General features: G+C 39.6%; 1 protein-coding gene across 3 annotated transcripts in view; it reads right to left on the bottom strand.

Moving 5' to 3' along the window:
- LOC309538335 (lipoxygenase homology domain-containing protein 1-like) overlaps positions 1-13,558 on the bottom strand; it is a 179,666-nt gene that overhangs the window by 38,165 nt on the left and 127,943 nt on the right. For all 3 annotated transcript variants that reach the window (XM_082233720.1, XM_082233722.1, XM_082233721.1), the window contains 7 exons: positions 12,478-12,632; positions 10,609-10,687; positions 9,676-9,807; positions 8,951-9,132; positions 7,074-7,160; positions 3,672-3,804; positions 1,243-1,394 (listed from right to left, as the gene is read on the bottom strand). In XM_082233720.1, the coding sequence (XP_082089846.1) occupies positions 1,243-1,394; positions 3,672-3,804; positions 7,074-7,160; positions 8,951-9,132; positions 9,676-9,807; positions 10,609-10,687; positions 12,478-12,632 (920 nt within the window). The remainder of the gene's footprint in view (positions 1-1,242; positions 1,395-3,671; positions 3,805-7,073; positions 7,161-8,950; positions 9,133-9,675; positions 9,808-10,608; positions 10,688-12,477; positions 12,633-13,558) is intronic.

Genomic DNA, 13,558 nt, shown 5'->3' with positions numbered 1-13,558 from the left:
AATCTCTAGGAAGGGAAATTCAACAATTTTCCTGTGCAAGTTGTTCAATTGCTCAGCTGTTTTAGTGGTTACAAAGGGCCAAACTAGCCAAGGCGTTGCAGATCTGTGATCAGATATTCCATCTCTTCACATTTCTTTTAAAAGCAGCAGTGAGATATCTGCATTGGATTTGGACCCTGGATTTCTGTTCAGAATTATATGCAAATATCTAATATCATAGGCACAATTCACCAAGTACTGCTGCTGTTCAACCTCAATTTATTTCAGCAGGTCTTGCATTAAGCTTCCAGACAAACCCCATTAAATGAATGGAGGTTGAACTACAGCAGTGCCAGTTTACATTTTATATGCATGGTATTTATTTCTATACACATTCCTTAAGAGAAGTGGTTTGAATAGGAAAAGAGTCAATAGAAATTAGAATTATGGCATCCTGTGCTTATAGTTCCAGGAATATTCCCTTAAGGCTGCAGCTGTAAAGCTTGAGAGGCTCTCCTTTCTCTGTCATTAAACAAAGTTGTTTCAGCAGGGTATTGATGCACATCACAGTAGTCTGCAAATTGTATTTAGAATCCTTTAAATATATAGGGTTATCTTAATAACCTCAGATTCCCTGGGAGCTATGATATGGGAATTCCTGGAGTTGCAAGAGATTTTCTAGTTGGCATACAGCTACCCTATGGAATAGCAGCTGAAGAAGCCAGATCCGTCTTCATGGAAAGCAAAGGGGATGCAGATCTGAATGGGGAAATAACTCGGGTCTGGATCTGGACTTGGTCATGTTTAGAACAGACTCACTGAAAGAGCCCCAATGGCTCCATCTAGCCATGTCTAGGTCTGGACCCAGCCCCCTCAGCTTTGCAACTTCATGACTCCTCCAAAACCCCATAAACTTGTACAAACATTCCCAGAGCAAAAAATCCACCTATTTTTTATTTTTTTTATTCCAGCCCTTGGTTATTGAATGATAGAAGGTGGCTATTTCTGACAGCATCAGCACTGCTAATTTGCCAGCATTTAAGTGTTGTTTTGCATGTGTGCTCTGAATGTTGCAGCTCCTTTTTCTTCGACTTTCACAAGCAATATAGAGAGGGAACACATCTTAAGTGTATTTTCTGCATTTTTCATGATTTCACATAGCAATGCCCGTGAAAGCAGAGCTTGAGGTAGCTGTGTTGTGAACACTCTGGTTGAAGTTTACAAAGCCCCTCAAAATAACAGCTAGACAAATTCTAAGCCTACCTGACCCTTTGCAAAGTATGCACATGACTTTGAACACCTAAGTCTTCTTTTGTAAGAGTCCCCGTTCTCCCCGAATATTGTAATGAAGACATCTGCTTCTGTTTCTGATGCAGGTAATGTTCCTGTGTGGACACCGATTGAGTAAGTAACCACTGTGGAAAAAGATCAACGATAGAAAATGTGACAAAGAAACCTATGAGAAGCATAAAATTAATATGTGTGTAAAAAATAAAACCAATAGTCCTATATCCTTCCTCCTTCATAAACAAACCACACAGGGCCTGCTTTATGAACTTAAGCTATGAGAAAAATCACTTATCCAAAAACACTAAATTAGTACCCAAACCTTGCTATACATACCACCAATTTATATATAAGAACAGAGTATTTTACTTCATTGTTTGCTTTTTGATGGTTGGCTGAGAAATGGAGGGAAGGAGTAAAGGGGAGCAATCAGACAAACCAGAGAACATTTTTTCTGGGTTTTTGGGGGAGTGGCTTTTGTGGGTCAAACTTCCATGGTCATGAACACAACCACTTCTGGCACAACAGAACACCATGATGGAAACCAGAGTGCACAGAAACACCGTTTACTTTCCAGCCGCAGCGGTACCTATTTATCTACTCACACTGGTATGCTTCCAAACTGCCAGGTTGGCAGGAGCTGAGACATAGCAATGGGAGCTCACCCCGTCATACAGTTTCCAACTGCCAACCTTACAATCAGCTACTCCATCTATTTTCAATAGACAAGCAAATATGCTTTAGGGCAGCCCTCTACAGGTCGACTCAGAAGTAAGTCCCACTAAGCTCCATGGGACTTACCCTCAAGTAAATTTGTATGGAAGTGCATATTTAATGAAACCAAACAGGTGTACAAAAGAGTATTTATGGCATTTGCCTCTTTTTCAGCTTGGTACTTATCTTCCTTAATTCCTGTTTTACTGTATCTCCCCAATAACATCCCTGCTCTCAGTATAATTTCTTGCAATACACCACACGTGCACACTTCCAAAACCCATAATACATGGCTACTAAAAAGTAGTTCCACTTTTTAGCCCAGTGTTACAAGTTTATAGCATTCTGCTTATTATTCAAATATGAACAACATCAAATCTGTACTGTCATTCCTGGCTAGAACTTTTGTCACCAAACTATGTCAATATGACTTAAAAGTGCAATTAAATGAAACTTGAGTCATTTCTTGCAGAAGCCAAGAGAAACAAATCCCCTTTTTTCATATTAATTGCAGGACTTAACTCCAGTTAGCATCTATTCATTGCGGCTGATTTTTCTGTAGAAAAAAAAGGAAAGTTAACAGGGCTAAAGCCCTGCTGTTTGTTCCAGATCAGCTGCTTTCCCTTTGAGCCTGCCAGTTAGATAATTGCTGCCACTACCAATTAAAGTGCTATGAGGAAGTAGCTCAACTCTTCACATCAATCTGCATTAATATTATTCACTACAGACGGAAATCATCATCTAGTATGATGCCTGGATGACAACACATAGTTTTGTATACGTCTGCATAGTAATGCATACGTCTTTAGGAAGCATGACAGAACAATTTTTAGAGCAGTAGATGCATGAACTCTGCATAGCACTGTACAACTAAATTTGCTAATTTATCAGAGTTTGAGTTGGGATGTGAAGAAAATCACTTTTACTGTAACCCAACAGAACCCTTCATACCAGATGCAATCCTCCAAGAGTTAGAGGTGCTTAAAGTGAGATGGGCGGAACCTAATTACTTGAATATAAGTCCTACTTAATTTAATGTAACTTAAACATGCCTTTCTCCAAGTTTTTAAACCCAGTTAAACCAGTTTGCCTGGACTTAAATATTTTATTAAATTTGTATACTGCCCTTCATCCACAGGGTGGTTCACAGCCAGAACCTCAACTGGGAGAAGCCAACATGGTATTCTCCATACATTCCAGGTCCTTATTCAATTCTTAGCAGTGCAGGCAGAACGTTATCTGCAATGGGAGTGCTGGTGGAGGCTTTAACCCCCCCCCCCCGCGCATCCCGTCTCGCACTCCCAACACAGACAAGATAGTTGCATATTAGCACACTAATTGCAGCTTTGAACTGCTGAATTGGAGTGCTGGGAAATCGAAGGGGAAAGGGGTGTGTGTGTGTGTGTGTGTGAGAGAGAGAGAGAGAGAGAGAGAAGGAAAGAAGGAAAGAAGGAAAGAAAGAGTTGAATGTCTATGTGTGTGTTGAACAAGTGTGTTAATGGCATTGCCCATGACTGGCTATCCCTTCTGGCACACAGCCAAATGTCCACCCACCACATGAGGCTCTTAGGGACAGGAAGGTTGTTCACCTGCTCTGGAATAATGTATAGCCCTTCCTACCATGTTTTTCACAGAGGTAATTTCTGGAAGAGAGCATTTAGTTTTGCTTGTTCTGTGGTTGGGAAACATACCCTTAAGTGGTGCTTTATCTGGTCTGACTGCTGCTAGCTCTGTCACGGTCTCAGACCCATCTTCTTCAAAAAGCCATTGGTTTAAAGGGTGGAAACCCAGTTCTTCTTTAGTGTCCAAGTCTTTCATCCGGAGCTGCAGCCAAGAGGACATGGAGGACCACAGATTAGAACAAGCCAATTCCTACAAATGCCTCAGGATTCAGTTTCATGACTCTTATACAGTAAGAGCATGATTTTGATATTTATTCACAAAAGGAGGCAAATTTGTTCCAGCAGCTCTACAGGCTTTCACTGCAAAAGCTGAGAACCAGATTTTGTATGGAGCCTCAATCTCATTTCCTGGGCTTAGATTTTCCTTAGAAGGAATTCAATCCTTCTTCCTTAGAGCTGTAGTTATTACAGCTAGTACTGTATTGCTAGTACTGCCATGAACTTGAAAACTGGACTTGTCTCATTAAGTAGATTGTCATGGATGCTCTCTATTCAATGCTGGCTCCATTGCCCTGCCAATGTCTCTGTTGTAGCAGATGTTGCTAGATTCTTTTGTGTCTACATGAAAAAAAATGAATCAATGAGGGGTGGGGCTTTTATCTGCTATCTTTGGATCTATGAGTGGTTATACAATAAAAGATATGGATACGCAGGAGTCACATGCATCACTAATGGGCCACTTATACCACCAGGTCACTGTGCCTGACTTGGTCTGCTTCTAACAGAGATATGCAATCCAGCAGTGGGTCGAATGGTCTGCATGTGCTGTAGAAGGAAGTGAGGGGCAGATGGGGCTCATCAACCTGGGAAGGTAGCCCATCTAGCAGAAGGAAAACTTTGCTCCTTGTATGCCTCCTCCTGGCAACTCCTGCAGCCAAGCTGGTGCCAAACGTATTACTCTGCTTTACTTTGGACCATATCAGCAAGGCCAAGAGGGGGTCTTGTCATCGGGGCAGCCCAGAACCTCCATACACACTTTCCAGGCTTGCAGTTTGATTTCACCCCTGGAGGTGCACACCATTGTCTCTCAAGACAGGCAGATGCCAACAACAATTCCCTTATGAGGCAGTTTTCTGGCTGATACTTCTAGACACTTTTGAGTATCTTTCTTGAGGAGTCTAATAAATCTACTAATGTATCTATATCTTAAAGCTGTGGTATCTCTTAATTTGCTAGTATTGTTAGCTCCTACCTCAGGCATCCCCAAACTCAGCCCTCCAGATGATTTGGAACTACAATTCCCATCATCCCTGACCACTGGTCCTGTTAGCTAGGGATGATGGTAGTTGTAGTCCCAAAACATCTGGAGGGCCGAGTTTGGGGGTGCCTGTCCTAGCTTGTCATTTTTAATAATTCAGCATTGGTTGCACTGAGGCAGTGATTTTGTGCTTCTTTCTATTTTGCACTTTGCTTAATGGTTGATCAACCATAATAAACATTTGATTGATTGATCATTATGAAACAGTGCCTCAGTCTCCAAGAGGGTTAGCTAGGAAGAGGGATTCCTTACTGTCATTTAAATTGTGATTCTGTATCACAAATAGTGCACCAAGAGCCAGGCTACACATTGTTTATTTATAGAATTTATTCTGCCTTTTCACGAAATGAGCTCAAATGTACATGTTTCCTTGCATTTGTTGTAAACTGAAATTATCAGATTCACTTTTGATAAAACAATTAATTACTTCCCTGAAGAATGATTTTGATTTCCTAAGTACAAAAAGAAAAAATCCAATTCCTCTTAATGTTTTTCTTCTGGAATGGATTTTACTAATGTTGCAGTAAGAACTTTTAAATAGTGATATGATATCTGCTATGATATCATATGATATATATATGACTGCGCTATAAAAAGAGAATAATCACTGTAGAAAAAATGCAGCTCCTGAACACAAAAACAGCAGATGTAACCGCAACACAGATGGATCTCCACACTATCCCTTCCCTTCCCAAGTGTGATAAAAGACAATATTTAGGGGATGAAATGTCTTTGCACTGAGACCACTAAGATGTGTGGCCTTGTTTGTGCTTTTAATTTACCTGGCTGACAAACTACTGTACTTGAACTGGTGTTCAAAAACTTCTTTTACTATGGTTCCTCACACACACTACATTTTATGTGCCTTTCCATCATTCTTTTGTGCTGACTTGGTTGTTTCCTTTTTCTCCTTTCTCTGTGCCACAGTGCATGAGGTCCTGCAGAACCATGGGGCGTTCTTGAGTTATCCAATTCATGATTAGGAGAGAAATTCAAAGGGTAGTAATGGCTGATTAGCTGTCAGCACCCACAGACCACATCTTCAGGGGTGATCCAGGGGTGCTTCCATACTCTCACTACTTTGGGGTGGGATTCAATAGCACTCCAGAAAAATCAGGCTGTGCAATTAAAGCTGACTTGGAGCTCTGGCAAAACAACCCCACTTCCCCCAAATTTCTTCTCCTTGCAATAACACAAAAATGCACTGCAAAGTGGGAGTGAATGCTTGACGAAAAGTTGCCTAATATCCCCACAAACAAATCAGGAGGGACAGTTTTATCCAGTCTTCCTGTGAGCAAATCGGACTTCATTAAACAGGTTGTCTGGAAATGACCCAGGACTCTGTCTTGTACCTTCTCCCGTTCCATGTATATTAGGCTACTGAATATGATCATAATGAGAAAGGGAGGTTGGCTCAGTTCCCATGTTAGGCTTTTAGTTATCTCTCTCCTTTCATCCCATCTAGAATTTGCAGAGTTGACACTTAGCGTTGTGCCGAGCCACAGAGGCAATTGGATGCAAGCCAGTCAAGTGAAGCTGGATCCAGGGAAGACTGAAATAAGGATGGCTGACAGGTTGCATAATGGGAGAGAGAGTGGCAGCACAGGGATTCCCTAATCATTCAGGCTTATAACCTTGGTGTGGGTTTTTGATCCACTGCTTCAACTTAAATGCACATGATCTATTGGTACACACAGGAGTGCATGCTTTTTTCTTTCATATTCAGATCAGTCATGCCTTTGTAACTATCAATCATGCCTTGGTAACCTTAAGATTCAGTTCCACGAATAGATCGTCATAGGGCCATTCTGATGAGAATGAGCTGCTAAAAATTACATTAGTTTCCCAGCATCTGCAATGGCTTCTTACAGCTTTCTAGAAATTTTTGTAAGAGCTTGTACATAAAAATGATTTGAGCAGTGTATGTTAAACTGTTTTAAGCAAGTTTGTTACCTGGCCTTAGCCTCTAGAGATAAGCAAGTTATGTAAGTCTAAATAAAACAACAACAAGAAATCGCAAGTCAGTTTTCAAACTCCTACAGTATTACATAAATAGAAAACTTGTATTTTAAAATCCAATACCACTGGAGTACCAAGTATTGTGCTATAGTACAGAGAGTAACATAAGGTCATGTGAGGCAATTGTAACATACCTTGAGAAGTTTAACTCCTCTGCTCAAACTGGTGTTGGATAACACAAAGGATATCTTTGTTATGCTGCCTATATCACCAACGCTTAACTGTTCAAGAAAACAAAATGTTGGCTGAACTATACATGTCACACATTCATTCTGATGATTTTTATTATTTTCTCTTTCACCTTAGCTCAGTTTGAATCTTGAGGGTGCAATACTATACACACTTACCTGGCAATAAGTCCCATTGAATTTAGTGATACTTCTGTGTAAGATTCATAGGACTCCTTTGTAAATGAAGTTGCTAAAATTAGTTTTTAATGTGTTGAGCCGCTGCATATATTTTATATGAATATTGTTGGTAGAACAATAAAACCCAGTTAATTCAAACTGTTAAAAGCAAAGGTTGAGGAGAATACTCAACACGCAACATCCAACATCTTGGTAAAATTCCATTCGTCAAATGTGTATTTCTTTTCTCAACCTCAGTTTTTAACAATCTCACACTTTTTCTTTAAATGCTGTTCACTTTATCCTTAAATACTAGCAAAACAACCACCACCACAATTGTGGTTTCCATATGTAAGTTAAATAATATGAGTTAAATAAATATGAGTTTTTAAAGGGTTTCCTTCAGAAATTAGCATCAAAAGTTACGAGACTGCAAATGTAAGAACTTTGGGAATGGATATCATCATCATCATCATCATCATCATCATTATTATTATTATTATTAACCATTTTTGGCCAAATTATGTTGCAAAATTACAGTGGTGCCTCGCAAGATGAAATTAATCCGTTCCGCGAGTCTCTTCGTCTTGCGGTTTTTTCGTCTTGCGAAGCACGGCTATTAGCAGCTTAGCGGCTTAGAAGCTATTAACGGCTATTAGCGGCTTAGCGGCTATTGACGGCTTAGCGGCTTAGGGGCTTTAAGAAAAAGGAAACAAACTCGCAAGAACTCGCAAGACGTTTCATTTTGCGAAGCAAGCCCATAGGGAAATTCATCTTGTGGAACAACTCAAAAAACGGAAAACTCTTTCGTCTTGCGTGTTTTTCGTCTTGCGAGGCATTCGTCTTGCGAGGTACCACTGTAATGTGCACATTAGATTTGATGGCACATTTACATTTGCCAGCAAATACTATTTTTAGTTTCAAGGTTATGAAAATTGATTCAGATGCGATGGCACATTAGACGTGAATAAATACAGTATTATTATTCTTTATTTATTTAATTTCTATATCACCTTTCATTGAAAGATCACAGGGCGGTCTACAATAGAAAAACACCAAAATACAGAACATGGTAACAAACAAAAATTCTACATTTCATCCATATATAACCACATAACTGAAATCTACATTTCTTAGGTGGAGGCATATTTGTATCAGTTAAAAGAAGTTAAATTTTATAAGGAGCTGATAAGGGTTGCATTCATTGCTTGGGTGCTGTTTGGTGGCCATTTGAAAGTCTCATATTTTTTATTTATTTTTTTGGTAAGCATGCCTCTATTTAAGGGGTGGCCAGGTGTAGGCTGCCCTCTTGGCTGGTCATTGTGGGATTTTTCCACCCACCCAGTACACCTCTCCCAGTGGTGGTCTGTGCAGGGTCATGGCACCCAATCTCTGTTAGGAGCAACTCCCCAGCTCAAAGTCAATCCCACTGGGTATCTATCAGGTAGTAGGTGGGCTGCCAGAGGATGGATATATGCCCAATGCCTTAGCAAACCTACTATTTCCTGTAATAAAGTTGTGATCTAATTGAACCCAATACCAGCCTCCTGTGTCCATTCTTTCAGACGTCCCTGCACTGGACATCATGTGCCTGTGGCAGCAATGCAGTAGAACTGTACAGTAGAACATACGGTGTATGCTACAAAAAGAAATTAGAAACCCACCAGAAATGGATCATTTTTCATACTCTGCACATTCTGTGGAAGAGATACCCCATTGGTTCCATACACAAGCACTTTTACAACAGGAATCTTTTCTGGAACATGGGCACAATCCATCCACATCTTCCATTGTCCTTGACTTCTAACATCAAACATTTTCACTGGGCCAGATGTTACAGTCATTTCTGAATGGAAAAAATACCCAGACAAACAGCATGATGTCTATTTGAGTTAAATATTAATGTCAGTTCCAAAATGTATTACAGTACTCAGCTATATTCAGTATTTTGTATTTTCAGCCTCATCTTAATCTCCTGGGCTGCCATGTAGCAGGAAATACTGGACTAACATCACAGGAGAACACATGATTTGTGGTCTGATTTGGTTCCCAGGATTGCAATATTGGGGTTGGATCTTGTGCAAGGGTACTATCTGTGCCGTATCTTATGTGCTTTGAAAATGAAGCCTCTAGATTATTCTGAATGTAGGAAATTGGGGAGCTTAAACTGCATTAACTTCCAATAAATCTGAGTTCAACTTGGGAAACCTATCTTGGGAATGGCTTAAAGGCTGTTATGCAAGTGATTCCTAAGCAGTTAAGGCTTTAGTTCTTTGAACTCATACTTGGGAATTTCTGTGGGACTTCCTTATGAAGAAACTTGTGTTGGGATTTGGATGCTGGTTCTTCAGCATAGACTTTGGCAAGTACCATAAAACAAAAAAGATACCTTGCAGTGGAATTGAAAGCTCCGTAAAATCTTTTTTTGAATGTTTACTGATCCAGTTATTGTGAACAAAGGTGTATGTAGTAAAAGGGTAGCTTTCTTCTTTTATTACAATCTTCTCTAGGAACCAATCATCTAGAAAAAGAGAGAAAGAAATAGGTTTCCATTTCTGTCCAGCGACTGCTTTTGTGTGTGGTCTAAATGATTAAGAATTGTAAAGCACTTGCACATGCAAAACTCTACAGAAAGGAATTAGTTAATAATAAGGATGATTATATGCATTTCCAATGAATGCTAAACAAACAAAAAAAGCCTTGGGGAATTCAAGGATTCAACAGGAATACTTGAAGGGTCCAATCAATTTCTGGGGTGAGTATCAAGCTCATTGATCATGTTGGCGTGCCGGATGCATATGTACTGTGTGTTTGTGTATGTGTAGATATATACATCCATATACTCTCTCTCTCTCTCTCTCTCTCTCACTCACACACACACACACACAGCAACAGAATTCACATAAACAGCTTTGATTGCTAGATGCAGAAGAACGACTAGAAGATCTTCATGTATAATTTGTTGTACAGACAGTGCTTAATTCAGCAAAGGATATTGTCTCTAGTTATCCACACTCATTACATGCAGTATCAAAAGGTTGTCTCACATACTGGCAAGTCAAATTGGTGAAATAGCCAGTCTTCTGTTCCACAAGTAAGTGACAATTCAATCCTATAAATGTATACTCAAAAGTAAGTCCTATTGAGTGCAATGGAGTTTACTCCAAGCCAGGTATGTATAGCACTGCAGTCTCAGTGAGTGAGTGTATCTGGTGCTGCTGGGAAGACATGAAAATATTTTTTGCAGCTATAGACTAGCATAGTCACCTTTCTGGTATTTGATACAGTATACTCAACATATATACGTGTTTTCATTTTGTACCTTTGTTGAAACTTTTAAAGCCTACAAGGACATGGCTCAGCTTCCCAAGGTGCACTGCTTTGATTGTGAAAACATCCACCTGTAATTTGAGGGGAGTTAATAGTATTGGTTTAGATGAAGCGAGATGCAACTGCTATTAACATGCAAGAGCTGTAACTAAAATTTAAGCACTGCAAAAATCTTTCTTTGGATTTTTTCACTACATAGACAAACATTTCAGTTTAAGAAAAGAAATAACATTTTCTGTAAGTTCATCGTAAAAAAAAGATCATTAATGAGAGTGATGTTCTAAGTGTCAGTGACTAGTAAGACTTTATTGGAAATATTAGTGTATCACATTATTAAGAAGTGCAGTATTTCCTGGAGTGGTTTAAAGTTCCAGTAAACTGCTAATTTGTAACAGAGCTTCTAGAATGAAACAAATAAAATCAGATGAATTATAGTTATTGCTCAAAGTGACCTTGCCTTTCTTCTGAAGTGTCTCAAATTAGCTTCAGATAGAGCTTGGGTACTAGGCTAGATTGGCCTAACCTAAATAGCAAATATATCAGTCATATTTCTCTATTTTCTACAGACAAATCTTCTCCATATTATAATATATGAAAACACCTCTATTAAATAAGATGTTTCTTGGTAGCAGTAGTTAAACATCCTATGTTGCTCATTTCCCCCCATGAATACTAATATTATTTCCTCGGCATTTATTTATTCCAGAATTAGTCCCCCTCCCCTCAGTACATCTTCCATCTCATACAACCTTCTTATATTAGAAATATCTTCTGTCTGTGAATCCTGACATTTTAAATTGGACCTATGCATTCAGTCGCTTCTGACCAGTTTTCTCCCTGATTTATTCTCCAGGCATGCAGCAAGCACATGTTGAAATGATGACTACATGACAGAACATATTTGACTGATAGAGCTGAAATGACTACGGCAGATTGTATGCATATCTACTTGGAAATAAGCCCTATTAAGTTCAATGAGTCTTACTCCCAGAGTGGAGTTCAAATCCCTACTCAACTATGAAACTCACTGGGTGACCTCGGGCCAGTCATTCACCCTCAGCCCAACCTACCTCGCAGGATTGTTGTGTTGAAAGCATGGGGGGGGAGTGTATACCACCTCGAGCTCCTTGAGCTCTTTGGAGGAAAGGTGGGATAGCAATGTAATAAGTAAGGACTGTAACCTAATAGATATGCACTGTGATTTACAAAATACACATGATCTCAATCTCGGGTTAAGCAGCACGAACTCTAGACAAAATATGGGATTTACCTGCACATGTCACTGATCCAGCACAGGATTGGTTCAAGAAGCTTGTGAGACCAGAAGCAGCTTGCTAAGTGGGGCAGAGTTGCTACTGCTTACCAGGAGGGAGAGGGAGATTGGAGATGTTGGTGCAGCACAAACACACTGGAAGAGCCAATCAAGTGTTCCTACAGGTGTGTTTGCTCCATGACAACCTCCCTGCCATCTTGCCCCTCCCCATAAGCAATAGCAACCCACCTTTTGGAAAAGTAGCATAGAGTCTCTGCCCCACTCATTGAGCTATTTCTGCATAAAACACGTATGTTTTAAATGTTTACCTACCAACTGACTGAAGAGCAGAAATCACAATGGGTACAATTTAAGTTTTTAAAGTCCCATTGGTTTTGATGGGAGAATTGTCAAACAAGTAATTTAGCTCTGTTCCACTAAAATCAGTGGGACCTATAAGCACTTAACTGCTTAACTTTGGCTGGATAATAATGTTCATTGACAATAGTGGGGTCCCATATGAATATTCAGATTCTTTTCGAGGGAAAATACTCTGTGTACAATGGGAGAGATGTTTATGTGTGCACATTTGCTATGAATTAATTTTACCTCTCCTCTGCTGAAAGTGACTGGACCACTTTTTGAAGGATTAAGCCATCGTTTCCCAGAGTCTCCCCTGCCTCCTTGAATACAAATATAAGCCTCTCCAGTGGCATCAGCTTTCTTTTTGTCTCCGGTGTGTACATGGATGGAATATTCCACAACTGAAGTAAATAAATATATATATATATCTCACTCTAATGAAAGAAATCTTTGAAACTGTTTGTCACTGGCTATAAAGTAGGATTACTTGATTACTTACCAGGCTGCTCAGCTGTTGCAAAGTTTTATGGACAAACCACTAGACATACATTATTAACTAAAGGAAGGGACAAATCTCATTTTAAAATTTTCTCTCTTAAACTGTAAATATGCAGTTGTTCCAATATCTGGATGAAAAACCTGTTTTGTTGCCATTATTCCATTGACTGTATTGCTGTTTTTTTCTAATCAGTACCCAGTTTATAGAATCAGAGCCCATTCATTCTGGTTACCACAAAATCAAATGCTAGAATAAAAAGGCTGTGTCAGTCCTAAACCTTCCAACATATAGCAGGCCAGGCACAGAAAGTAACAGGGAAAATGTTATGAACCCCATTACACATGTGGGAGCATCATTCAACTGCATTTTGCAAGATCAGAAATACATGCCAACATAAATTCATGAAACTTATTCTGAGAGAGATCTGCTCATATATGTAATTGGTCACAGGGACCAACATGTGTTTATTTCTTTTATATCCCAACACTTTCTACCACCATGGAGCTCAAAGCTGCATATATGAAGTTTCTAGATAGTTTCACATCTAGACACTGACCAGATCCAGACCTTCTTAGCTGCACCAAATCTATGGCTTGGGGATCTCCCTAGGATCCTAGCGGGGGAGACAAGATATGTGGGAGGTTAATGCTGTAAGCCCCTCCTTCCTATGCTCAGATTCCTATGCTCCTATTTGCAAATATGTGCAAATAAAACCATATATCCTAATGACACCACAGTCTCCATTTAGCTTCATTATACAGAAACCAAACCCTGGGAAAACATCTCTGGTGTCTCTCACCACTTGGGGATTGTGGTGCATGCAACAAT

This window comes from Podarcis vaucheri (assembly GCF_965113315.1).
Source record: "Podarcis vaucheri genome assembly, chromosome: 8".
NCBI classification, from domain to species: Eukaryota; Metazoa; Chordata; class Lepidosauria; order Squamata; family Lacertidae; genus Podarcis; species Podarcis vaucheri.
This window is presented reverse-complemented; position numbering and strand designations above follow the sequence as displayed.